Source organism: Leucoraja erinacea, chromosome 2 (assembly GCF_028641065.1).
Source record: "Leucoraja erinacea ecotype New England chromosome 2, Leri_hhj_1, whole genome shotgun sequence".
NCBI lineage: Eukaryota > Metazoa > Chordata > Chondrichthyes > Rajiformes > Rajidae > Leucoraja > Leucoraja erinaceus.
In genome coordinates this window covers 41707406-41734215 of record NC_073378.1, presented here as the reverse complement: position 1 = coordinate 41734215, position 26810 = coordinate 41707406, and the positions used below count along the sequence as shown (strand labels likewise).

Genomic DNA, 26810 nt, shown 5'->3' with positions numbered 1-26810 from the left:
GTGGGAGGAAACTGAAGATCACAGAGAAAACCCATGCTGTCACGGGAAGAACGTACAAACTCCTTTCCTTATTAATAAAATACATTTCAATAGTGTATGAAAAAGTTCCACCATGCTACAAACTCTCTCAGCTATTAGTCACACAGCACGGAAACAGGCCCTTCGGCCCAACGTCCATGTCGACCAAGATGCCCCAAACAATCTTCCTGATATAGTAGTGGCCAGAGGATCTGGGGTGACAGAGGAACTGAAGGAAATCCACATTAGGCAGGAAATGGTGTTGGATAAACTGATGGGACTGAAGGCTGATGGTCTGCATCCCAGGGTACTTAAGGAAGTGGCTCTGGAAATTGTGGATGCATTGGTGATAATTTTCCAATGTTCTATAGACTCAGAATCAGTTCCTGTGGAATGGAGGGTAGCTAATGTTATCCCACTTTTTAAGAAAGGCGGGAGAGAGAAAACAGGGAATTATAGACCAGTTAGCCTGACATCGGTGGTGGGGAAGATGCTGGAGTCAATTATAAAAGATGAGATAGCAGAACATTTGGATAGCAGTAACAGGATCGGTCCGAGTCAGCATGGATTTACGAAGGGGAAATCATGCTTGACTAATCTTCTGGAATTTTTTTGAAGATGTAACTAGGAAAATGGACAAGGGAGAGCCAGTGAATGTAGTGTATCTGGACTTTCAGAAAGCATTTGAGAAGGTCCCACATAGGAGATTAGTGGGCAAAATTAGGGCACATGGTTTTTGGAGAAGAGTGCTGACATGGATAAAGAAGTGGTTGGCAGACAGGAAACAAAGAGTCGGGATTAACGGGTCCCTTTCAGAATGGCAGGCAGTGACTAGTGGGATACCGCAAGGCTCGGTGCTGGGACCGCAGCTATTTACAATATACATCAATGATTTGGATGAAAAGAGTCAAAGTAACATTAGCAAATTTGCAGATGACATAAAGCTGGGTGGCAGTGTGAACTGTGACGAGGATGCTATGATAATGCAGGGTGACTTGGACAGGTTGGGGAGTGGGCAGATGCATGGCAGATGAAGTTTAATGCGGATAAATGTGAGGTTATCCACTTTGGTAGCAAAAACAGGAAGGCAGATTACTATCTAAATGGCATCGTTGGGAAAAGGGGAAGTACAACAGGATCTGGGGGGTCCTTGTACATCAGTCTATGAAAGATAAGCATGCAGGTACAGCAGGCAGTGAAGAAAGCAAATGGCCGCTGTAAAAGGGAAATAAGGGAAAAAAGTTCCCTTATTATAAGGCTCGGACTTGTAGGGCCGAGATGGCCTGTTTCCGTGCTGTAATTGTTATATGGTTATATGGTTTATAACAAGAGGAATCGAATATAGGAGCAAAGAGGTCCTTCTGTAGTTGTACAAAGTCCTAGTGAGACCACACCTGGAGTATTGTGTGCAGTTTTGGTCCCCTAATTTGAGGAAGGACATTCTTGCTATTGAGGGAGCGCAGCGTAGGTTTACAAAGTTAATTCCCTGGATGGCGGGACTGGCATATGCTGAGAGAATGGAGCAGTTGGGCTTGTACACTCTGTTTAGAAGGATGAGAGGGTATCTCATTGAAACATAAGATTGTTAAGGGCTTGGACACGCTAGAGGCAGGAAACATGTTCCCGATGTTGGGGGAGTCCAGAATCAGGGGCCACAGTTTAAGAATAAGGAGTAAGCCATTTAGAATGAAGACGAGGAAACACTTTTTGTCACAGAGAGTGGTGAGTCTGTGGAATTCTCTGCCTCAGAGGGCGGTGGAGGCAGGTTCTCTGGATGCTTTCAAGAGAGAGCTAGATAGGGCTCTTACAAATAGCGGAGTCAGGGGATATGGGGAGAAGGCAGGAACGATGTACTGATTGGGGATGATCAGCCATGATCACATTGAATGGCAGTGCTGGCTCGAAGGGCCGAATGGCCTACTCCTGCACCTATTGTCTATTGTCTATTTTTTTTATAGCATTTTATTTTTTTCCTATAGGTTCAGATTTTTTTTTATAACCTTAAAGTCTTGAATGACCAGTTTCTTTTTGAATTTGCCATTTGAGATGGTTTTGAAGTTAAACTGGTTCATAAGAACCACGTTCATGTGTTTGGTGGTCGTATTAATCTGGAATAAATGTTCTCTTTCAAAAGCCAATCACCCGCCTACATCTGGTTAAACATGCTCCATGAATAAACTTGTGGCTCGTTAAACCCAAGTCCAATGTTTGCAAACATTTACCTGATTTATATCCAAATTAAATTGGACACAGTGATTTATCGAACTCTTGGGATCCGTCATTTCAGTTAAGCAGGAAGCCATTTGTGATCAGAATCTTAGAGATTCATTGATGTACAGACTTTAATAGATGCCGTTATTTGAGGTAGGAATAAGTATTCCAAGTGCAGCAGCATCCATTGAAGGCGGCGCTTCCGATTACACCACCGATGGGTTAAAATAAGAATGCCAAAAAGGCTTGCTTAGACATTCTACTAAATTATTTTCTCCTGGAATACTTTTTGTTAGATATTTTTGTATTAGTTTCCTCAGTTATAGAGTTATACAGGATGGAAGCAGTGCCTTCAGACAAATGTGACCATGCTGACCAAGGTGCTCCATCTGTGCTAGTCCCACCTGCCCACATTAGGCCCATATCCCTCTAAACCTCTCCTATCCATGTACCTGTCCAAATGTATTTTAAATGTCATTATAATATCTGCCTCAACTAATTCCTCTGACAGCTGATTCCATATGCCCAGCACCCCCTGGGTTACTATTAAATCTTTTCACTCATACCTTAAACCTTAGTCCTCTTATTCTTGATTCCCCTACTCTAGGTAAAAGACCATGATTTTATACCTCTCTATAAAATCACCCCTCGGGCTCCTGTCATGCAAGGAATAAAATCCTAATCTGCTCAACCTCTCGCTATAACTCAGGCCCTCAATTCCTGGCAACATTCTCGTAATTCTTCTCTGTACTCTTTCCGGCTTAACAACATCCTTCCTGTAGCAGGCTGACCAAAACACAGTACTCCAAATGCAGCCTCAACAGCATCTAGTTAAACTCCTAGAGAATTGCCAAGGCTAATTTATACAAGGTATGAATTGTTGGGCCATTTTACTTGTTCAGTGATAGATTACTGACCTGATTAAGTGCAGGACTGTCAAAAGTCAAAGTCAATTTTATTCATCACATGCACCCGAAGGTGCAGTGAAATGAATTTGCCAGCAGCGATACAATCAAAAAGAATACACAATACACAATAAGATTTAACACAAACATCCACCAAAGCATTCTTCACTGTGGTGGAAGGCACAAAGCTCAGTCAGTCCTCCTCCTTGTTCAATCGTGGTCGGAGCCATGAACCCTCCGTAGTCGCCGTTACAGACATCCTGATATATAGGCCCCCTCGTTGGGATGATTGAAACTCCGACGTTGGGATGGTCAAACACACTCCGCGGCTTGGAGGCCCCGAATCGCTACTTTCCTACCGGAGTCCGTGGCTTCAGGATGTTGTAGGCCGCAGGCCAGCAGTCGGAACTCTTCTCCGGGAATCCCCGGTGAACGATCCCAGGCTCCGGATGGTAAGTCCACGCCACGCCCGTAGCTAGAACTTCCGCAGATCGGAGCACTCCTAAATGTCGCCTATCTGTCGAGGAGGTGACTAAAAGCGGTTTCCCCCCTTTCCCCTCCCCACCACCCCCTACACAAGACACATCAAGAGACACTAAAACAAACATTTGGGCACACTAAAAAAAAACAAAAAATGTTGAAATAACGAACACGCTGCTGGTAGGGCAGCCGACTCGCAGCGCCATCACTGACCGAAAATTAATTGCTGAAATAAGGATTTGGAATGAACATGCTCGCTTTGCATAATTATTATGGTGGCATCACAGTGGAAATGGAAAATGTGGTTCTGTCACGCTAAAGCAATTAACATGACAATTGCCTCAAGAAAAAGTCACAAGTTCACCCTTGTCTAGCTGCACAACTGTTGAATTTTGAGAAACCATTGTCACTAAGTTAAGAAATTAGTCATAGATTCCCTGTGAACATTGCCGAGGATGAGTGGTAGCAGAAAATGGTGTAACTCTTTTGAATGAGAACAGAGCATATTGATTTGACACAGGTCTTTGGCTAGGGAGTTAAAGATATCTCTATACTTATAAAACTTTGATCTTGAATGTGTATTTATTTGTGTGTGATGTTCATGTGCGTTTCACATCTCCGCGAAAACACGACGCGCTAACGGCGAGATTTTTACATATTCCGATAGAGATTGTCAAAAATCGCCTTATCTGAAAATGTCTTGCATTATTTCCGAGTTATTTATGAAAATGTTCACAAATCTCACAATAACTTAGAAAATAAACGAGATGATCTCTCTGATGGCATCACTATGGATCTGCCTGCCTGCCTCTGCTCACGCTGCGAGTGACGTCACCCCTATTCTGTCTTCTGTACTTCTTGGCTTCTTAACTTTCACACCTTTAAATTTGTCACTTAGCGTTTTTAAACTGCTGCTCAGGTTGTTCTGTGCACTCCGCTGGGCTCCTTGAAGTTCTAGAACATTGCGGCGGCGTGATGGTGCGGAGCAGCGTGGTGCTCTGGGAGAAACCGTCTATGGAAACTTGCGATTCCTCCATCGATCGCAGGGACTTGGGGAATCGTGACGCCGTTGACCCCGCAGCCCACTCACCCAGTCTGTTTGCCTACCCGGCTCCCCCTCCTCCTCTCCCCCCCTCCCTCCGATCACACCCCCCTCCTCCCAACTCTCCACCTATACCCCCCTCCTACCCCCTCTCCCCCTCTCCTCCTCCCACACCCCTCTCCTCCTCCCCCCCCACTCTCCCCCTCCCTCCTCTTTCTCTCTCCCCCCTTCTCCCCCCTCTCCCTCTCCTCCACCCCTCTCTCCCCCCCCCTCCTCTCCCTCTCCCCCTCTCCTCCCTCCCCCTCTCTTCCCCTCCTCTCTCCCCCCCCCCACTCTCTCCCCTCCTCCCTCTTTCTCCCCCCCCTTTCTCCCCTTCTCTCTCTTCTCCTTCCACCCCCTCTCTCCCCCTCCTCTCTCTCCCCCTCTCCTCCCTCCCCCTCTCTTCCCCCCCTTGGTCCCCCCCCTCCCAGGATGGCTTGTCCTCCCCTTCTCTCTCTTCTCCTTCCACCCCTCTCTCCCCCCTCCTCTCTCTCTTCCTCCCCCCCCATCCTCCCCCACTGGGGGGGGGGATCCCCCCCCCTCCATCCCCTTTTCACCCCCCCCCCCATATATGTGTGGGGGTGGTTAGTGTGTGTGTGTGACGCCACACGGGGGCCCCCCCCCCCCAACGGGTCCCACTTAGTCTAGTAAATAATAGAATTGAAAGTCACTTATTATCTTTGGTGACAAAATCAAAATCTTTCTCATACATTCTTCCTGTTTGTTCCAATATTGAATGCTGTTTCTTACAAAAGATATCCTAGTTATACATCTCGGAAACAGGCCATCCTGACCAACCAAAATGCTCATCTAAACTTGTGATCCATATCGCTCTAAACCTTTCCTCTCCACGTACATGTCCGAGTGTCTTTTAAATGTTCTTATCGTACCAGCTTCAACCTTTTTGAGTAGAAGCTTGTTCCATATGTGTACTACCCTCTGTATGAAAATGTTGTTCCTCAGGTTTTGATTAAGTCCTTCCGCTCTCACCTTAAACCTATGCCCTCCAGTTCTTCAAAGGTTTCAAAGGCCTTTTATCGTCACGTGTGCAATTAAGGTACAGTGATATGCGAATGACCATACAGCCATACTAAAAAAGCAAAAAGACACACACCTACATAATAGTTAACATAAACATCCACCAAAGCGGATTCCCCACATTCCTCACTTTGATGGAAGGCAATAAAGTCAAATTTTATCCCTCATTTTGCTCCCGCAGTCGGGGCAGTCAAACCATCCGTCGGGGTGATCGGAGCCTCCGCAGCCAGCAGTCGAAGCTCCCTCATCGGGGCGATCGAAGTTCTCCTGTTGGGGTGGTCGAAGATCCCGTGTCGGGCAATGACGGTCCCGCGTCGGGGCGATCGAAGCTCCTGCGGTCGGAGTTCCCGATGTCGGTCTCTGACCAGAGACCGCGAGCTCCATGATGTTAAAGTCTGCAGGCAACTGCGGTAGAGCGCAGAGGTCGATACCTGGCAAAGGGATCGTGGGCTCCACGATGGTAAATCCACAGGCTCCCGCGGTGGAGCTCTCGAAATCAATCTCCAGAAAAGGCCGCCAACTCCTTGATGTTAGGCTGCAGTGCGGACGGAGATGCGATACTAAAAAAAATTGCATCTCCATCGAGGTAAGAGATTAGAAAAAGATCCCCCAACTCTTTGAAATCCGTCCCGACCCCTTGGGAAACTGAAGGGAGCGACAATCAACTGCCACGGATGCAAATAATGTCACGCACAAGAAAGGACAGATGCTGGTTGACAAAAAGTGAACACACAGTGCTGGAGTACCACAAAGACTTAGCAGAATTTTGGAAACGTCATCCCGTCACCCATTCCTTCTCTCCAGAGATTTGGCTTGTGGAAATCTTTCATCACGTTGAAAGATTTTCACGAGTTAACAAGTTTCCCGAGTACCTGCCATTAGCGTTACGAGTTCCAACGTTCCCACTACGTTAATTCTACATGATTACTATGAGTTTGATTTGTTTTAAACTTGGGATCACTCGTGGGTGGACTCGCACCGTGAGACAGGGGTTTAAAGCTGAAGGATATCCTTAGTGGTAAAAACATCCCAGTGCACTTCACAGGGGCAATGCCAGGCCAAAACATATCACTGAGTCACAATTATTGGGACATTTAACCAAATTGAGTGACTCAAGCAGTCACAGAGAAGTTTGGAGGGTTTTCAAAGCTTGGAGCCTAGATATTTGAAGACATGCTCACTGACGGAACAGCAATTATAACACACAAATAGAGGTCAGAATTGTGGAGTGAAAATATTGGTGTGTCATAAGGTTATGAGGAGGTAAGGCCATTAAGTCTACCTTTAGGAGCAATAGTATGAGAATTTTAAATATGTTTTATCAGAAATTCAGTCCAAAAAGTTATATTTTCTTCAAAAATTATTAGTTTCATAGGATCTGTTTACATAGCTAAATTGTTTTTTATTACTGATTTTTTATTGAAACATTTTAGGGTAGCAAGCAGAAGATGACATCAAAACAAAATTGCTCAAAACGCATCATAAAAGGCATCCGCCAACTGCACAGTCGAGATGATTTGACAATCTACCATGTTTTAAATATAATCCATACAATGATTCCAAACTGAGTTGAGGTCTGAAGCTTGTGGTTCTAAATCATATTTGGCCTGTAATTTTAAATGCAAGACTCTCGGTTCGCTATTATTTTGAGAATTGTTGCCAGTGATTTGTCTTGGAATTTTAAATCCTTTTACATTTATCAGTCTGATAAAATCTAAGTCAGAAAATTGTAGAAGTAAACTTTTATGAAAGTGCCCAGAAATATTATCTCAAAAGCAATGTCACAGCTGTTGACCAGAAATTGCTAGTTCACTCAAACATTCCCTTGGGGTCTCTGGAGGAGATTAAATGTGCTTTTTGTTTTCAGTAGAAATAGGTTTCAGTGATTGTTCCAGGAAGCATTCACAGAACAAGAGGGTTTTTTTTTTGCAAAATATCGAACTTTCAAAAACCTATGTCCAGATGTCCAATGCAAAGAATAATGGATCAAGTGAATATATTTAGAGAAAAAACAAACACAGAAGATGCTGGACACAAGAGTTTGTATTTCAAGTCAAAGACTCTTCATCAGAATGGATGACGAAGATCTTTGACCAGAATTGTTAACTCAGTTTCTTTCCCCATAGATGCTGCCTTACTTGCTGAGTACCTCCAGCACTTCATGTTTGTACTTCAGATTTCCAGCATCTGCAGTTTTTTTTTAAGTTTCAATTATAGATCAAACAACTTGATTTGGTCTCATTGCCTGTTCATTTGTAGGTTTGCACGTTGAAGATGGGCAGAGGAAACTAGATTTCATGCATGGAACCAAAAGGACTAGCCAGCACAAGCTGAAACCATTCATAGCCCTCATTTAACTTTTTCTAAAATCATTAAATCTATTTTTAATTGATTATGGATGAAGTTCTGTTCCACACCTAACAGTTCAAACGCCACTTCACAGCTTTCTGTCTGAATGAAGTGCTCATCCATTCTTTGAGTTTATATGTTTCCTGAAACAATATTTTAAAACTATATACTGTATCAACATATCGACTGATTAGAAAAAGTTTTAGCCAAATCAAGAGTCAAGAGTGTTTCATTGTCGTATGTACCGAAAACAGAACAATGAAATTCTTACTTGCAGCAGCATCACAGGTCTGAACACATAGTACTCATAGATAACACAATAAACAAAATAAAGTTTAATCAAATTAACAAAAAACAATAACAGTGCAAAATAAAAGCCTGAAGTTCCTAATGCATCCAAGACGGTTTGTATATATGCCAATACCACAGAAACAGTTAAAGATTTTCACTCAGTTTCTAGGATGCTATCAGAAGATTCGGGTTACATACAATGAATGGAATTTTGAGAAGTAAAATGCTTTTATTTTTAATATCCAATGATAGTGATATGTTTCCACAAGAATTCACAGTCACGATTCAGCTCATAGCAATCTTACCTGTCATTGGTCTTAGTCAAGGAACATTAATATTAAATATCTCTTTTAATGTGAGATTTAGTAAGGAGATCCATTTCCTTTTGAAGTTATCATATTCAGCAGTGTCCCACACACTCCCTCTGGAATCTGGTCTCAATGTAGATCAAATTTCAGCAGGTTTTATTGGATGTCCTTAGTGATTTACAACACAATTTGTGTTGAACGTAATGGAATTGGTTTGGGAGTTTTAAAAATTAACCTATTTTTAGCTATCATTTTAGTTGACTTCTGTTGTAATTGATTAATTGCTGATTCCAATTTGTCGTGGAGGTTTTTAAACTTTGGGCAATTGAACAGGAAGTCCCTTTGTAAGCTTGGGAATTCAGTTTCTTCTGTTCAAATAATGAAAACTATTTCAAGTGACCAATGGAAGAGAGAGTGTGATCAATCAAACCATATACACTTATTATTTTGATATCTCCATAACATGATGACAGCTGGTAACACAAATCAAAGGTGTACAAATGAAGACACAAAGTGCTGGAGTAACTAAGCGGGTCAGGCAGCATCTCTGGAGAACATGGATAGATGACATTTCAGGTCAGGATACTACTTCAGACTTAAGAAATTTCCCTTGTCCACATACCAATTAGTTTAGATCCAAAAAACAAAATGTAATGGTTGAAGTTGAGTTCTGGTATAACGCTGGATCTATGTAGTGGGGCTTCTTGTTTCTTGTGATATGACTATCAATGATTTGGATTTGTATGTAAGAGTCATGATGAAGTTTGCAAGTATTCAAATTGATTTACCATTGTTACATATACCACAATACAATGAAAAACTGTTTTGCATGCTATCCAAGTAAAACTACCATTACAAAATGAGAGAGTGGTTGACAGAAGGAAATCTACACAATCAAACCATATTATACAAGAGTACAATCAATCCATACACAAGTACAACAGGTAGTGCTAGACAAAAATACCATACTGCGGAATGCAGAATGTGTCACCCATTCCTTCTCTTGTTCTCTTGGGCTTGTACACTCTGGAGTTTAGAAGGATGAGAGGGAATCTCATTGAAACATGTAACATTGTTAAGGGTTTGAACACGCTAGAGGCAGATGAAGTTTAATGCGGATAAATGTGACGTTATCCACTTTGGTAGCAAAAACAGGAAGGCAGGTTACTATCTAAATGGCGTCAAGTTGGGAAAAGGGGAAGTACAATGGGATCTGGGGGTCCTTGTTCATCAGTCTATGAAAGTAAGCATGCAGGTACAGCAGGCAGTGAAGAAAGCGAATGGCATGTTGGCCTTTATAACAAGAGGAATCGAATATAGGAGCAAAGAGGTCCTTCTGCAGTTGTACAGAGCCCTAGTGAGACCACACCTGGAGTATTGTGTGCAGTTTTGGTCCCCTAATTTGAGGAAGGACATTCTTGCTATTGAGGGAGTGCAGCGTAGGTTTACAAGGTTAATTTCTGGGATGGCGGGACTGTCACATGCTGAGGGAATGGAGCAGCTGGGCTTGTACCCTCTGGAGTTTAGAAGGATGAGAGGATATCTCATTGAAACATATTAGATTGTTAAGGGTTTGGACACGCGAGTGGCAGGAATCATGTTCCCGATGTTGGGGGAGTCCAGAACCAGGGGCCACAGTTTAAGAATAAGGAGTAAGCCATTTAGAACGCAGACGAGGAAACACTTTTTCTCACTGAGAGTGGTGAGTCTGTGGAATTATCTGCCTCAGAGTGCGGTGGAGGCAGGTTCTCTGGATGCTTTCAAGAGAGAGCTAGATAGGGCTCTTAAAAATAGCGGAGTCAGGGGATACGGGGAGAAGGCAGGAACGGGGTACTGATTGGAGATGATCAGTATGATGACATTGAATGGTGGTGCTGGCTCGAAGGGCCGAATGGCCTACTCCTGCACCTATTGTCTATTGTGTATTGTCTATTGTCTCTCCAGAGATGCTGCTTGTCCCACCGAGTTACTCCAGCATTTTGTGGCTACCTTCGATTTACAGTAAACCAGCATCTGCAATTCTTTCCTACACATGCAGAATGTAGTGTAGAATGTAGCAGCTTATAGCATTACAGAGAAAGTGCAAATTTTTTTTAAAAGTGCTCGCCCACAAAGAGGTAGGTTGGGACATCGGGACTACAGCCTAAGTTACGGGAGGACCATTCAGTAGTGTGATGACAGCAGGGAAGAAGCTGTTCTTGAATCTGGTGGTACGTGCTTTCAAGCTTTTGTATCTTTTGCAAGACGGGAAAGGGGAGAAGAGGGAATGCGGCCCTTGATTGTGTTTGATGCTTTCCCAGGGCAAAGACGCTTGATTTTATGGCACACTGAGTTGTGAATCAAGTACTAAGAAGTGGAATGATCAAAAGTTGATTTTTCTTTTGACTAGCATACGCGCAATAGTCTGAGTGTCCCTACTGCTGTAAAGTGATTTAACTGCAGGTAAACGTTTTAATGGAATTAATTCATGGGCTTCTTTGGTGAAAACAATCACAGCAACTAATTTAACTAAAAAAATGAATAGGTCACAGTGGGTAGTCACTTCCATTTTAAACCTTTCATGTGCCGTGTCTTAATGTATTGCATTACAACATAATGGATAAATTATTGGAAAGGGTCAGATTTTCTTTAAAATGCATTGTACTAAATATTCTGATAGATATATTGCATTAGTGTCTGAACTGCGGTCTCGTAGTGACTGGGTGAGTCTGCGTTATGTGCGTTTGAGAGAAGATTTTATATCAGCGGGTAAGTTGCATACATAATCGGTAAACAGAACAGGAGGTATAGGTTTTAATTTCAATGAAGAGAAGTTTAAAATGAAATTACACAGGTCACAGCAGTGTGGCCACTCCTTTCCTTGATATTTTATATATATATATATATATCTGTACACACATACATACATACATACATACATACATACATACATACATACATACATACATACATACATACATACATATATTTATTTATATATATACAGACATATCCTTTTAACTATAAAACTCTGGAGTGCTGCAAGGCTCGGTGTTGGGGCCGCAACTGTTTACCATATATATTAATGATTTGGAAGAGGGAATTAGGAGCAACACTAGCAAGTTTGCAGAAGACATAAAGTTGGATGGCAGTGTGAACTGTGAATAGGATATTAGGAGGTTGCAGGGTGACCTGGACAGGTTGAGTGAGTGAGCAGATGCGTGGCAGATGCAGTATAATATAGATAAATGTGAGGATATCCACTTTTGCGGCAGAAACAAGGGGGCAGATTATTATCTCAATGGGGTTAGGTTAGGGGGAGGTGCAGCGCGACCTGGGTGTCCTCGCACACCAGTCACTGAAAGTTGGCGAGCAGGTACAGCAGGCAGTGAAGAAAGCTAACGGAATGGTGGCCTTCATAACAAGAGGATTTCAATATAGGAGTAAAGAGGTTTTTCTGCAGTTGTATAGGGCTCTGGTAAGACCACAACTGGAGTATTGTGTACTGTTTTGGTCTCCTAATTTGAGGAAGGACATCCTTGTGATTGAGGCAGTGCAGTGTAGATTCACGAGATTGATCCCTGGGATGGCGGGACTGTCATTTGAGGAAAGATTGGAAAGACTAGGCTTGTATTCACTGGAGTTTAGAAGGATGAGGGGAAATCTTATAGCAACATATAAAATTATAAAAGGACTGGATAAGTTGGAAGCAGGAAAAATGTTCCCAATATTGGGCGAGTCCAGAACCAGTGGCTACAGCCTTAGAATAAAGGGGAGGCCATTTAAGACTGAGGTGAGAAAAATCTTTTTCACCCAGAGAGTTGTGAATTTGTGGAATTCCCTGCCACAGTAGGGCAGTGGAGGCCAAATCATCGGATGGATTTAAGGGAGAGTTAGATAGAGCTCGAGGGGCTAGTGGAATCAAGGCGTATGGGGAGAAGGCAGGCACGGGTTATTGATTGGGGACGATCAGCCATGCTCACATTGAATGGCGGTGCTGGCTCGAAGGGCTGAATGGCCTCCTCCTGCATCTATTTTCTATGTTTCTATGTCTGGTTAAGGTGTGGAAAAATTATTGCCAGAGATTCTGACTTGGGGGAAACAAGCCTGCAAGATCTGACCCAATGACATACGTTGAGCTCGAAGTCACTCAAGGTCATGGGTAAAGTACAAACTGCTGAAGGAATGCAGTAGGTCAGGCGTCATCTGTGGAGGGTAATGGACAGATGACATTTCAGCTTGGGACCCTTCAGTAAAAACATCATGCAATGTCTGCTCATTTCCCTCTACAGATCCTCCCTGACCTAAAGAGTTCCTCCAAAAATGTGTTCGTTATTAAAGATTCCAGCATCAGCAGTCTCCTGTGACTCCAGTATCATGTCATTACTTGGATGATAGGAAATGTGTCAGCACTACAAGAAAAACTGTCAATTTATTTTCATTTTATTCCATTTAATTTAATGAAGAAAATTGGGTGTGTTTACATAGAAACATAGAAAATAGGTGCAGGAGGAGGCCATTCGGCCCTTCGAGCTAGCACCGCCATTCATTGTGATCATGGCTGATTGTCCCCTATCAATAACCCGTGCCTGCCTTCTCCCCATATCCCTTGACTCCATTAGCCCCTAGAGCTCTATCTAACTCTCTCTTAAATCCATCCAGTGATTTGGCCTCCACTGCCCTCTGTGGCAGGGAATTCCATACATGCACAACTCTCAAAGGGCTGAATGGCCTACTCCTATTTTCTATGTTTCTATGTTTCTCTGGGTGAAAACGTTTTTTCTCACCTCAGTCTTAAATGACCTCCCCTTTATTCTAAGACTGTGGCCCCTGGTTCTGGACTTGCCCAACATTGGGAACATTTTTCCTGCATCTAGCTTGTCCAGTCCTTTTATAATTTTATATGTTCTTATAAGATCTCCCCTCATCCTTCTAAACTCCAGTGAATACAAGCCTAGTCTTTTCAATCTTTCCTCATATGAGTCCCGCCATCCCAGGGATCAATCTGTAGAAATAAGTCAATTTTTAATTAAACAATTTTTTAATGAGGTAAAAAATCATCAAAACAGTAATATTTTGAGTCAAAATTTCTATTGATTGTTTTTTCCAGGTGCTTGGCTGAAGAGTGGATTGGGCATTATACAAAAAGAAGGCGACTCTTTCACTTGGACATATTTTGCTCCACAGTTGGGTTATTGGATTGCAGCCATGTCTCCTCAAAGCCCTGGTAAATAAATGTTTTAATGATTACAATCATATTTGAGCTTTGCTACAGTGATAGGGGGTTGAAAGTGATGTGTTGAAACAGTGTCATAGAGGATAAATGTGTGCCTTTCCTTTCGAGCTTACACCTAGAAATGGGATTTCACATCTTTTGATGGGATAAGTGGTCCTGCGTTTTGCCCCACCACCAAATTGTGCATCACTGTGAAAAAATAATGAAATTGGGACATCCTCAATTTTTTTTTAGAAGTGTTCATGTGGTTTCCACCCCTTTGTTAAAGATTTGTTATAGTCAATCTGCACATTTAGGCAGGTGGCTGCTTTTGTCATCCATGAGCTGTCAGGAAAACAAGGGAATGATGAGAGGGTTTGCACAAAACAGCGAAGGGTCACATAAAACTGGGGGTGGGGGGGAGGGGGGGGGGGGGCGGAGGGGGTTGTGGTTGGGGCGGGGAAGTAATCGATCGTACACCAGTTTCCGGATGGAGACCCCATCTGACACATGGAGAGAGGGCTGGGCTGTACCCTGTGATCCAAGGCTGTGGTTAGAGCCACAGAATGAAACATTAGTGAGCTGAAGATATTTATGGTCCAATCCTTTCGGTGCGCCTGGTAATGAAATTTTTTTCAATACTTTTAAGATGACTTGGGAATTTATTGAATATAAAGATGTCCCAGTAGGGACATTTTAAATCACCCATGTCAGATTCATTTCGTTTATTAACAATCATTTCAAACTGAAGCTCACGGCTCATGAATTACGAATTGGAAATGATAATGATACATAAAATGCAAAGTGGGATAGGTGTCTCCATCCTATGGCAAATCATGATCATGGGTGCCCAGTCCAATTTTGAAGTGGACTAGGCTTCAATAGAAAATGGGTGCAAACAGTTCAAACATATGGGCGGCAAAGTAGTGCAGTGGTAGAGTCGCTGCCTTATAGCGCCAGAGATCCGGGTTCGATCCTGACTACAGGTGCTTATCTGTACAGAGTTTGTTTGTTCTCCCCGTGACCTGCGGGGGGGGGGTTCCGGGCTCTCCGGTTTCTTCCCACACTACAAAGAAGTGCAGGTTTGTAGGTTAATTGACTTGGTATAATTGTAAATTATCTCTAGTATGTGTAGGATAGCGTTAGTGTGCGGGGATCATTGGTCGGCACAGATTCGGTGGGCCGAAGGGACACTATGTATCCACTATGTATCTCTAAACCAAACTAAAAGTAAAATATGCAATATCGGGTGAAGTTGAGTCTAATTACTAAGCACTAATGCATTACCACTTGGCATTCCTTAACCTATTTTGATATTAAGAATACTATATCTTCCACCAGAAAAAATAATTTCTATTTTTTTATAATTTAATGTATTTGTTTTAGGTAATCTGGCTGGTGTTGGAGCCAGTGACATCACTGTCTACCATACTGTCTTCCTGTTGGCCATTCTCGGAGGGATGACCATCATTTTGCTTGTTTTGCTTTGCTTACTCATCTATTATTGCAGGTAAATCCTAAAAGGGAAATAAAACTGAAGCTGAGCACTTTGAAATGCACCATTATCCACTTCCAAAGGATGAAACTGATTTAATTTTTAAAATATTTTTAATCATAATCTGAGACATTCTACTGTGCAATTCTTTCAATGTTAATTGGTCATCATTTATTTAAAACCATAAGATGCTTGAAAGGCTATTTATTCTACTGCAGTATTTTTTTTATTATATTAATGCATTTTGTTCAATATGTTGTACCACAGTGTGGTAGGAAATTACTCCATACTGTGATTCTTCATTCAATGAGTGCCCAGTTTCAGCCATGCTGTCAGGGATACATCTGTTAGCTGCGAAATTGTTTGGATTGGGAGATTAAAATACAGTGCGAAGAAAAAAGGGTAATATACCATTTTGTATATTTAAAAAGTGCGTGTTTATTCATTGTAGTAAACAAAAATTGACGTGGACAAATTATCAAATGTCAATAAGAAGCTGTTGGGAGCACGACAGTCTTGGAGATTTTCCTTGATAAAACTATTTTAAATCTCTCAAATTTAATGCATTTAATGCATCAATTTTAGCAATAAATTTGGTCAATAAGTAAATCCAAACTTTCTCTTTCCTAGTGTTAAATTTGTGCTTGTAAGTATAAAGACCAACATACAGCAAACCCAAACTCATTTCTCTATATACGCCAGATCAATTGAATTCCAACGTAGATTTGTCATGGAAATGTTTGAGTTGCTAAGTTTATCTTTTAAGTGCCCGTTTTATCTTTTAAATTATGTGAAGTCATTTTCGAAGCACATAGAGATATTAATTCTCCTTTTCCCGTCCCACCCCATATATCTTGCAGGAGAAAATGCCTGAAGCCTCGTCAGCACCATAGGAAAATCCAGCTGTCCTCAGCGCTGGACAGTTCAAAGAAGGACCAAGCAACTTCTATGTCTCACCTCAACTTAATCAGTGCCGTCCACATGGAACTCGCATCCAACGGGGAGGCAGATGTTCATACGCCGATGCTTAAGCCCTCATACAGCACTTCACGAGAATTCATGTCAAGAGAAGAATTCATGTCACATAGAGATTCAACGCTGAGAGATGTCTTGAGGGAAGACTATTATAGGTCTCCGAGAAGTTACCGCCTCAAAATGGCCAGATCAATTGACATTTTGGAAGATTTTGAATCTCCTGTGAGAGAAGACTATAGGCAGAGCTACAACTCTGTTGTTTCCCAACCACTGTTGAATCGAAGGGATAAGGAAGTTCAGGGTTCAATGAGCCTGTTCACCGCTGACAGTAAGAGTAGCATCCGAGAGCCAGATTATCAGCTAACATATGTTCCTGACAAAGCACAAAACACCGACAGAAAAACAACTGATTACAAGATGTCTCGGTCCGTCGACCACCTTGAAAGACCACCCACCTTTCCCCAGCCTGGTCAATTGCTTTGTTGCAGTTCAGCAGATGAGGTGAATGACAATGTTTATAGAAAAGTACTCCCTACATTAGTCATTCCTGCCCACTATATGAAATTGCCTATGGAATATCCGTCCATGGGACAGCCTTTGACTGTCCCAGCGGAACAGCAGACAGAGTTGGAGAGGCTACAGGCCGACCTTGCTCTCTCCCATCAACAATTACATTCACACTCTCAGCAGCAGCAACTAGCACCACAAGCTTTATCACAGCAGCAACTTCAGGAAGCGGAGGGGGAGGACTGGAGTCCACAGTCAAGTGCCATGTCCGAATCTGTGTCTATTCCCACAACACTAAGTGAAGCTGCCATGGCTCAAATGAACGGTGAAGTGCAACTCTTTACTGAGAAAGCACTGTTGGAACTTGCTGGAGGAAAACCTCTCCCTCACCCGAGAGCTTGGTTTGTGTCCCTCGATGGACGTGCAAACGCCCAGGTTAGACATTCTTATATTGACTTGCAGAAAGCTGGGAAAAACGGGAGCAATGACGCCAGTTTGGATTCTGGCGTGGACATGAATGAATCGAAGCCCGCGCGAAAGGGTAAAGAAGCACGGGAACGCAATCTTTCTGGCAGTATGACGTACACAAGGTTGGTGTACATGGATGACATAGAGCAGAGTGGCAGTGAAAGCGGTACAGCAGTTTGCAGTCCAGAGGACACTTCAATGAAGCCACTGGAAGGGTCAGCTGAAGAAGGGCAGAGTGGCACCACAGAATGTTTACAGGACGAAAACATTCCGATGATCGAAGAAATTGAAGACTGTCTTCCAACGAGTCCAAATCACACTGAGAATGCTGATACTGATGATCAGATGATGAATATTGAAAATGATCATATTAATGACAATGATCAAATCAACGAGAATGATGACAACGATAGCACAGACCAGGAGGAGGATAAAAAAAGTCCTTGGCAGAAACGGGAGGAAAGACCTTTACTTGCATTTAATTTGAAATGATTGCTTATAGGTTTAACTCTTGCTGGAGTTTTAAAGAAAAAAAAAGTTGCCAAATATTCTTTTATGAAAATGCTTGTTCAGTTTTGAGAACTTCAGATCTTTAAAAAAAAAGCTAAACGCGTGAATATATTTGAAAGGTACTGCGAATGACGTCCTGATCTTCCTGATGGTGTGGAGTTAAACATTCAGATACGTTTCCAAAGCAAATGTTGCTTGAATGAAGACCTAAAAGACTGCCAGATGATTGTAGCAAGACAAGTGAATTTAGATTTATTTTTACCATAAATGACCTATTGTGCAAAAATATTCAATTCCATCCCTGATATTTTCCCCAAATATCTCTGTTAACGGTGGCAGTTGATGGATTTCTACTTATTTGCCTGAATTATACTGTAAAGATGTACTAAAAGACATACATAGAAGCTGTGTCCATAAGTATGGAATATTTGAAAGTAAGGCTATGCATTGCTACTTTTAAAATTTATGTTGCTTAAATTACTTGTGTGTAATATTTGATGTAAACTATTTCTTTAAGATCTTTTATTCTATTAGGATTATGTTCATTGTTGTTAGAACACTTAGCTACCAGTACGCTGTGAATGACAACACTCAGTGACAACATAAGCCTTTGACTAAAACCAAACTGTCCTCTTCAAAAAAAAAAAAAAAAATCTGGTCCGGTATTTTCCAAGTGCCTTCATGATTTCCAGTAAGCAAACCCTACTTCAATAGTTCACGTCTCTGAACTGTTGAAATTCTGCTTTTCACAATTGTCAGTTTTTTGACAGTTCTTCAATGATTTGCATGCAATTATCAATCATTTGTGCTATTTTTTTTTGTCATGCTTAAAATACAACAGTATACTGTGGGTAGTAATGTGTACAGTATTACTAGTTTGCTGTTGAACTACAGACTAGAGTAGAGGACTCCTAAAGAGACATGAAGAAAGTAGCCACGACTGGATGTTCTGTAAATATTGTGTGTTTGGCTGCAGTTGAATGTTTTAATAGCTAGCATTTCCAATGTCTTTACAATGGGGATTATTGAGTGGACAAGAGTGAGTGATCAGTGTGTTTAAAAGAACATTTTATCCCTGTGTATCATCTTACAGTGCCAGGATTCCTTTGCTGTACAATCTTTTGGATTGTTTGCTTGTTTCTCTTAAGGTTAATTGCTCAAAATAAATCTTGGGTAAACGTTATATTTCCTTGTATTTTTTTTTTTGGTGGAGGGAAATATTTCCTGTCTGTCTTTTTATAATCCTGTATTTATAAACTTTTATTATATAAACAGAAAATCAATTTTTATCTGGGCTTCAGTTTTATTCTTGGACTAAAGATTCAGTACGAAGTTTTGTTTGAACACTTGCTTACTCAGTGACCACTAGCTTTTATTAAAGATTACAATAAATATGCACCTGGAATTATGATGCTCTGTTGTTTCAATTGTTTAAAATATTGCAGTTAATAATGGGTGACATGGTAATGGGCTAGAATTTGGGGTGCAGGTGACAGTAATGGGCCTGTCTCACGGTGCGAGTCCACCCATGAGTGATCGAGTGAAAGAAAAAATCGCACTTGTGGTTGTCTACGAGATTCCAAGTTTATGTTCACGAATTTAAACGAGTTCCCATGTGTATGTCTAAGTTTGCCGTTTACTTCTAATTTCTGCGATGTACCAAGTTCCTCTGCCAAGTTACTCATGAGCCAACCGTGAATGAAGGTCTGTTTTATGTATGAAATAGAGGAGCTGGACAGCATCTCATTCAGTAAGTATATTCTGATTCAGTATTGAAAGTTATTCAATTTCAGAACTTAAAAATACTAGGCCGGATCTTGGCCCCGCACTCGCTGCCATTGTGCAGCAAGGAGGCGGTGGCAGCGAAGCAACAGTGTTAAAGAAGACGGCTCTATCCTAAATTTACTGCCAGGTCTACACACTGCGGGGAGACGGGAGATTAAATCTTTGAATGTGAACGGATGTCTCCACGCCTGCTCGTTCTAAGCGGAATATATTTTTAGTTGCCTTTCAAGCCGGTCTTTGCCTTTATTCCTTGCTATTGTTTATTCGCACACACTTTTCGTGTGTGAGGGTGTAAGAAGTTCATGCCGGATGCCGGCCGGCAGCAGCCGCTGTTCTTTCACATCAGTTGCACATCAGATTGTTGGGAGACGGAGCTCAGGGTTCGCCTCCTGAGCTGCTTTGGTGCCCAGGCGTGAGTTGAAGTGTTGAGGGAGGTTGGGGTGGGAGGAGGATGCGCAGGCGTTATTAATCTGTCTGGGGTGACAAGGCTCTTGGGTTAGGCTGGGATCATTCTCTGCTCTCATCTCTCTGTGTGCATTAGCAGGGGGAAGAGCGGTCTACCTCACTGGGGCACAAGACCTCTGCCGCCTGCCCCTTGCAGCCATCAACTTGTTTGTTCCTTTGGTGCGCCTCATCTGCCCTGCTCCCATCCCAGCCCTGCCCCAGCTCTCTGCCCCATTCTCTTGGAAATGTTGTTGCCGCCGCTGTAATGAGGAGGGGTCTGGCTGGCAGGCTTGGTGGGTGGGTGTGTGGGTGGGCAGGGAGGGGGAGTGGGTACAAACCACAGAATCCATTCTCAAAAGTTGGGCAGAGCCGTGTAGAACTCACATTTCTCTCTGCTTCATATATGTGGGAATTCCCTCAGTATGGTTACTCAGCGGGACAGGCAGCATCTCTGGAGAGAAGAAATGGGTGACGGGATGACGTTTCCAAATTTATGCTGCGTCTTTGTGTTACTCCAGCACCGTGTGTTCACTTTTTGTCAACCAGCATCTGCCCTTTCTTGTGTATGACATTATTTGTATCTGTGGCAGTTGATTGTCGCTCCCTTCAGTTTCCCATGGGGTCGGGACGGGACTGGAATTGGGAGGGAAAGGTGGGGTGTGGGAGGGGGGAGTGGGGGTTGGGGTGACTTAGTACGAGAGACAAGTGTGGGAGAGGTGTACTGACTGTGTGGGCAGACACTTTGGTAGTGATTACCCACCAGTCTCAAAAGCCACTGTGTCTCCGTCCCTCGGATAGCAGGGGGCGATCAAACAGCACAATACCCCCCTCCCCCTCCACGCCAACACGAAGGGCAATGATCCCAAGGTTTTAGCGTCAGAAACAGCGGGCAGGCGACAATCACCCACCATAACGCGAGAGAGATCATGCACTGTTGTCGGTCTCCTTTGCACGTCGGTGTTTCTCTCTTTCTCCATCTCATTGTTGGCCCTATCTGTCGCCACCCCCCACCCCCAGCCCTCTGTTTCCCGGCCATGTGTGTGACCCCTTCCCTCCCCTCTCCAGCTCCCCGCCCATTGCACCTGACGCGGGGGCTTCGCACCGTCTTCACGTCGGCAACGCCAGCAGGTCAGTGCCAGTCGCCCCGGGGCAGATGCTCGGGGGCTCTCTCCCAGCGTGCCCCCGGAGAAAGGGAAAATACTAAACATGTCAATCCCACTGGATAGGCCTTAGTCATTGTGCTGTACAACACGGAAACAGGTCCTTCGGCCCAGCTTGGGGTAGTCCTATTTGCCTGCATGTGGCCCATAGCCCTCTAAATGCTTCCAACCCATCCATTTATCTGTCGTTAATAACCTCAAGAAAATATTAAGTCTACGTGAGCCTGCTTCAGTTTCCTGGATCCAACTCGGAGAGAAGTCTCCACCCTTTCCAGGGTTAATTGCTCTGTTTATAATGCTCTCTGCATTATGAAGTCCTCGACAGTGAACCCCATGAGCAATCACTAGCAAAGTGTCTGCCCACACAGTCAGTACACCTCTCCTACACTTGTCTCCCGTACTAAGTGTTTCCCTCCCAACTCCAGTCCCGTCCCGACCCCCTGGGAAACTGAAGGGAGCGACAATCAACTGCCACGGATACAAATAACATCATACACAAGAAAGGGCAGATGTTAGTTGACAAAAAGTGAACACACAGTGCTGGAGTAACACAAAGACGCAGCAGAATTTCGGAAATGTCATCCCATCACCCATTCCTTCTCTCCAGAGATGCTGCCTGTCCTGCTGAATTAGATTGCCCAGTGCAGACTCAAGTGTCACTACGATAAACTCACGGGCCACTACGTTCTTACAACGAGTTTGAATGTTTCAAATTTTAACTTCAAAAGTATATTTGACTCGTGGAAATCTTTAAACATGTTTAAAGATAACAACTTTCCCAGGTACCTGCCGTTAGTGCCACGAGTCGCTAAGTTGCGTCCACGAGTTCCGACATTCCCGCAACGTTAATTGTACGTGATTACCACGAGTTTAATTTGTTTTAAACTCGGGGTCACTCGTGGGTCGACTCGCACCGTGAAACAGGGGTTTAAGGCTGAAAAACTCACCAGGTGCACAACTGTCCACGTGCATAGTTAAACAAGAAGGCCCTGGTGGTGTTTTTCAATAATGCTTCAACATCAGCTATCTTGCAGTTTGGCTTAGTTCAATTTAGTTTAGAGATACAGCGCGGAAACAGGTCCTTCGGCCCACCGAGTCCGCGCTGACCAGCGATCCATGTACACCAGCACTATCATATACACTAGGGACAATTTACAATTTTTACCAAAGCCAATTAACCTACAAAAACCTGTACGCCTTTGGAATGTGGGAGGAAACCAGAGCACCCAGAGAAAACCCATGAGGTCACGGCAAGAATGTGCAAGCTCCGAACAGACAGCACCCATAGTCAGGATCAAAACCGGGTCTCTGGTACTGTAAGGCAGCAACTCTACCGCTATGCCACCGTGCCCCCCTCCTGTCTTACAGGTGGGATCTCCTTGGAAGCTGCTGGAATCATGGCTATGTATGCTCTTTATAATGTTTTCTTTGCAATGCTTTAAATGGTATATATATTTCCGTGTTTTATGGTTTGTACTTTGCTCTTTTAAATGAGCCTGGCTCATAGAAGTTGCAGATAACCTGCAGAGGGTCATTCACAGCAAGCTCCAAGGCAATACAAGGATAAAATATGTGGGAACTCAAATGTTCATGCTTTCTTGGTTATGTCAGCGGTCTCCAATATTGAATGCGTAAGCAAGATCAATGGTTGGTTGGAACAAATAAATCGCATACAATCTGCTGGAAGAACTCAATGGATCAAGCAGCATTTGTGAAGGGAAATGACCCGTCGATATTCCGTGCCAAGCCCCTCAAAATGGCGACGGTCCATTTCCTTCCGCAGATGTTGCTCGACCTGCTAAGTTCCTTAGGCAGAATGTTGTTGCTCCAATTCCATGATCTGCACTCACTTTTGTTTCAGTTAAATAACATGGCCGGCAAGGCCGATCAGAAGTACCTTTCTGGTTCTTGTCAGCTCACACGGGTGAAAATTCAGTGTTTAGAAGTGGTGTTCTCGGTCTCTTTTCAACCTGTTTTTAAACAGAAATGCAAATTGGTCAGCTTGTTTACAAAAAAAAAGACAAAAAAAGGTCTGGAACGATTCAGTAAGTCAGGCAGCATCTCAAGAGAACATGGAAACATTGCCTATCCATATTATACAGAGATGTTGCCTGACCTGCAGAGTTACTTCAGGACTTTGAGACTTTGTCCTTCTTCATGGGCCATGGCTTCTCTTCTTCCAAAGTTGACAAAGAGTTTGTCTGCATCACATCTATTTCCCACAACTTTTCTCTCACTCCCTTTTCTGGTCAGAGCCATAATAAAGTTCCAATCCCACTCTCAAGCCTCCAGATAAATCCAAATTACAGGACTGTGACTGAAACTGGAGTGCTTGTGTTAAAAAAAGAAAATAGGTAGGTTTGGGCTTTCCCCCCCCAGAATATTAGGAGCCTGAGGGGTGACTATATAGAGGTTTATAAAATCATGAAGGCTTAGCAAAGTAAATGGTCATAGCACGTTCCCCAGTGTAGGGGGCATGGATATAAGGAGAAGGGGAAAGGTTTAAAGAAAACCTGAGGATAACTTTTTTGCATATATGGTGGTGGATATGTGGAACAAGGTGACAGAGAGAATGGTAGAGATGGTATAATTTCAATGTTTAAAATACATTTGGACAGGTACATGGATACCTGTGGTTGAGAGAGAGATGAACTAAAAGCAGGCAAATGGGCCAGTTCAGTTAGGCAATATGGTCAATATGGAGGAGTTGGGCAAAAGAGACTGTTTCTGAGATGCACAACTCTGCATGACTTTAATTCTTCGATCAAAAGATTATTTCCTCTTAGCATCCTCGAAGGAAAATAAATATCTGCTGCTTTCACCCTCCATTTGGAATTATAATGGAAGTTTTCTCATTCTGACACCCACCTCCTGCGGCAACAGCTCGGATTCAGGATGAATTGGTTCCACTCCAGAGACAACCGAAGATCCTATGTGGAATCTGCAGACTCTGCCACAGATGGGCAGGAGATGCCTGAAGTGGTAGGTGGGTTGATTAGAAAGTTGGGTACTCTTTCCACCATTTGCACTTCTCACTTCTTGTAAAATTATATTATATTTTCTAATGACAGAATGAGGCCAGTTGCAGGGTTATAGATTGTACAGCACAAAAACAGGCCCTTTGGCCCACTGCCACCATGCTGACTATTCTGCTCATCTTCACTAATCACATTTGCCCGCATTAGTTTGTATCCTTCTGTGCCTTGTCTACTTAAACAGTCATTGTCTCTGATTATGCTGAAATAAAGAACTGCAGATGCTGGTTTACACCAAAAATAGACACAAAGTGTTGGAGTAACTCAGCAGGTCCCGACCCAAAACGTCACCCATCCTTTATTTCCAGAGATGCTGCCTGACCCACTGAGTTACACCAGCACTTTGTGTCTATTATTGTGTCTGATTACACCATCTTCTCTAACAGCATGTTCCAGATATTTAGTACTCTGTGGGATGGGTGGGGTACATTCGCCTCTGATTCCCTTTTAAAAGCTTCAAGAGAAAAGAAGAGTCAAAACTCCTATATCTCACCTTGAACACATTCAACACAATCGTACCCAGTAGACTGGTCTCCAAGCTATCCGGCCTCGGCTTCAAACACAACATCTGCCTTTGGATTAAGGACTTCCTTACGGACCGGCCGCAGTCAGTCAGGATGGGACCCCACCACTCCCCCACTCAGCACAGGAGCTCCACATGGCTGTGTGCAGAGCCCCCTCCTCTACACCCTCTATACCTATGACTGCATACCGACCCACAGAACGGTTCCTGGGCACCCACATCTCAGCAGATCACAGGTGGTCAACTAACACTTCTTTACTCAGAGAGTGGTAGCGGTGTGGAATGAGCTTCCAGTGGAAGTGGTGGAGGCAGGTTCAATTTTATCATTTAAAATAAATTGGATAGGTATATGGATGGGAAAGGAATGGAGGGTTATGTCTGAGTGCAGGTGGATGGGACTAGAGGAAAATAAGTGTTCGGCACGGACTTGTAGGGCTGAGATGGCCTGTTTCCGTGCTGTAATTGTTATATAGTTATTTGGAAAGTCAACTTGCCATAACAGCTGCTAGTGTCATTCTACCATTGCTCATAGAAAGTGTCCTGACACATGGCATCCTGGTGTGGTATGGCAACAGTTATGCGGCTGACAAGAAGGCTCTGCAGAGAATCATCAATACAGCCCGGAAGATCACCAGCTCACATCTGCCTGCCCTGGAAGAGATCTATAGCTCTCATTGCCTGCGGAAGGCATCACGCATCCTAAAGGACTCATCTCATCCCATACATCACTTGTTTGCCCTTCTGCCCTCAGGAAAGCATTACAGGGCCATCAAATCACACACCTCAAGATTAACAAACAGTTTCTACCCCAACGCCATCACCACTCTGAACTCTGCACTGAACACACAGCCCCCACACTGCCACAACATTATACTGTGAACTATTGCATATTCTGACGACTTGACGTTTTTGTTGTTTCCATTGTCGTCATTATTTATCTGATACATTAGAGCTCCGCTCGGGCAGTGCACCTAAATTTTGGTTGTATGTATTTACAATAAAGTATTATTATTATTGAATCCATGGCCTATTGCTTATGATACCCCTATACTTGAAAGGGCAATTCCATCAAAGCAATGCCTATGTTACCTGCTCTATACTAGCTCCCCATCCATGCACACCAAGAATAATTGACAGCAGGACATCATCTACCAATGCACACACCTTTGACATGTGGGAAGAAAGGGGAGAAGGGGGGGAGAGAAGGAGTGGAGACACTTTTAAGAAGCCAGACAACTTTTAATAAGCCAGAGATACACAGCTTGTGAAGTTTGGCGGGCATTTAACATTACCGGTCGGTTCTCCTTGGTTCTGAAAACTCGTACTTACCTTTATTTTTCCCCAATAAGCCAATGAAAATGCTCGGTCAGCAAAGGCGATTAACTAAAACCTCCTACGACTAGCCCGACTTCCTATAATTACATGGTGATCCTACTACCACTGTACCTACGACTACAAAAGTATCGATTTTCTCCATGGCGACCAATTTTTGGTTGCAGAAAATCTTTCAACAAGTTAAAAAATTTGTGGCGACTATACTGAGGCCACGGCTAGTTCCCAGAATGCGGGAACTCCTCGCGACCATGAAGGAAACTCACCAGAGACCACCAGCGACCATGTGGCGATCATGTGGCGAGCGCAGAGTCTCCACTCGCTTAAAAAGTCGCCTAAAGGGCCTGTCCCACTAACGCGACTTTTCAGCGACTGTCTTTGACCTTCAAGCTTGAGGGCACTCGCCTGAAAAACCTCGAGCTGGATCGACCGTCAGTGATGAAACCGTGAGCCGGATCGACCGTCTGCACACACACAAACACACACACACACACACACACACACACACACACACACACACACACACACACACACACACACACACACACACACACACACACACACACACACACACACACACACACACACACACACACACACACACACACACACAGCACATCGCAAAGGCGGGGGCCAGGGTAAAACAGGGGAACGCTGTCTGAAATTCACACCCGCGATGAACAGGAAGGTAAAAGACGGCT

The 26810-nt window shown here is 43.4% G+C and overlaps 1 protein-coding gene across 4 annotated transcripts in view; it reads left to right on the top strand.

The window, feature by feature from the left end:
• Window positions 1-19011, top strand: part of fam171a1 (family with sequence similarity 171 member A1) — a 189685-nt gene extending 170674 nt beyond the window's left edge. For all 4 annotated transcript variants that reach the window (XM_055655733.1, XM_055655753.1, XM_055655763.1 and 1 more), the window contains 3 exons: window positions 13771-13887; window positions 15262-15385; window positions 16231-19011. In XM_055655733.1, coding sequence (XP_055511708.1) covers window positions 13771-13887; window positions 15262-15385; window positions 16231-17812 — 1823 coding nt within the window. In that variant the 3' untranslated portion in view covers window positions 17813-19011. The remainder of the gene's footprint in view (window positions 1-13770; window positions 13888-15261; window positions 15386-16230) is intronic.
• The last annotated feature ends 7799 nt before the right edge of the window (window positions 19012-26810 follow it).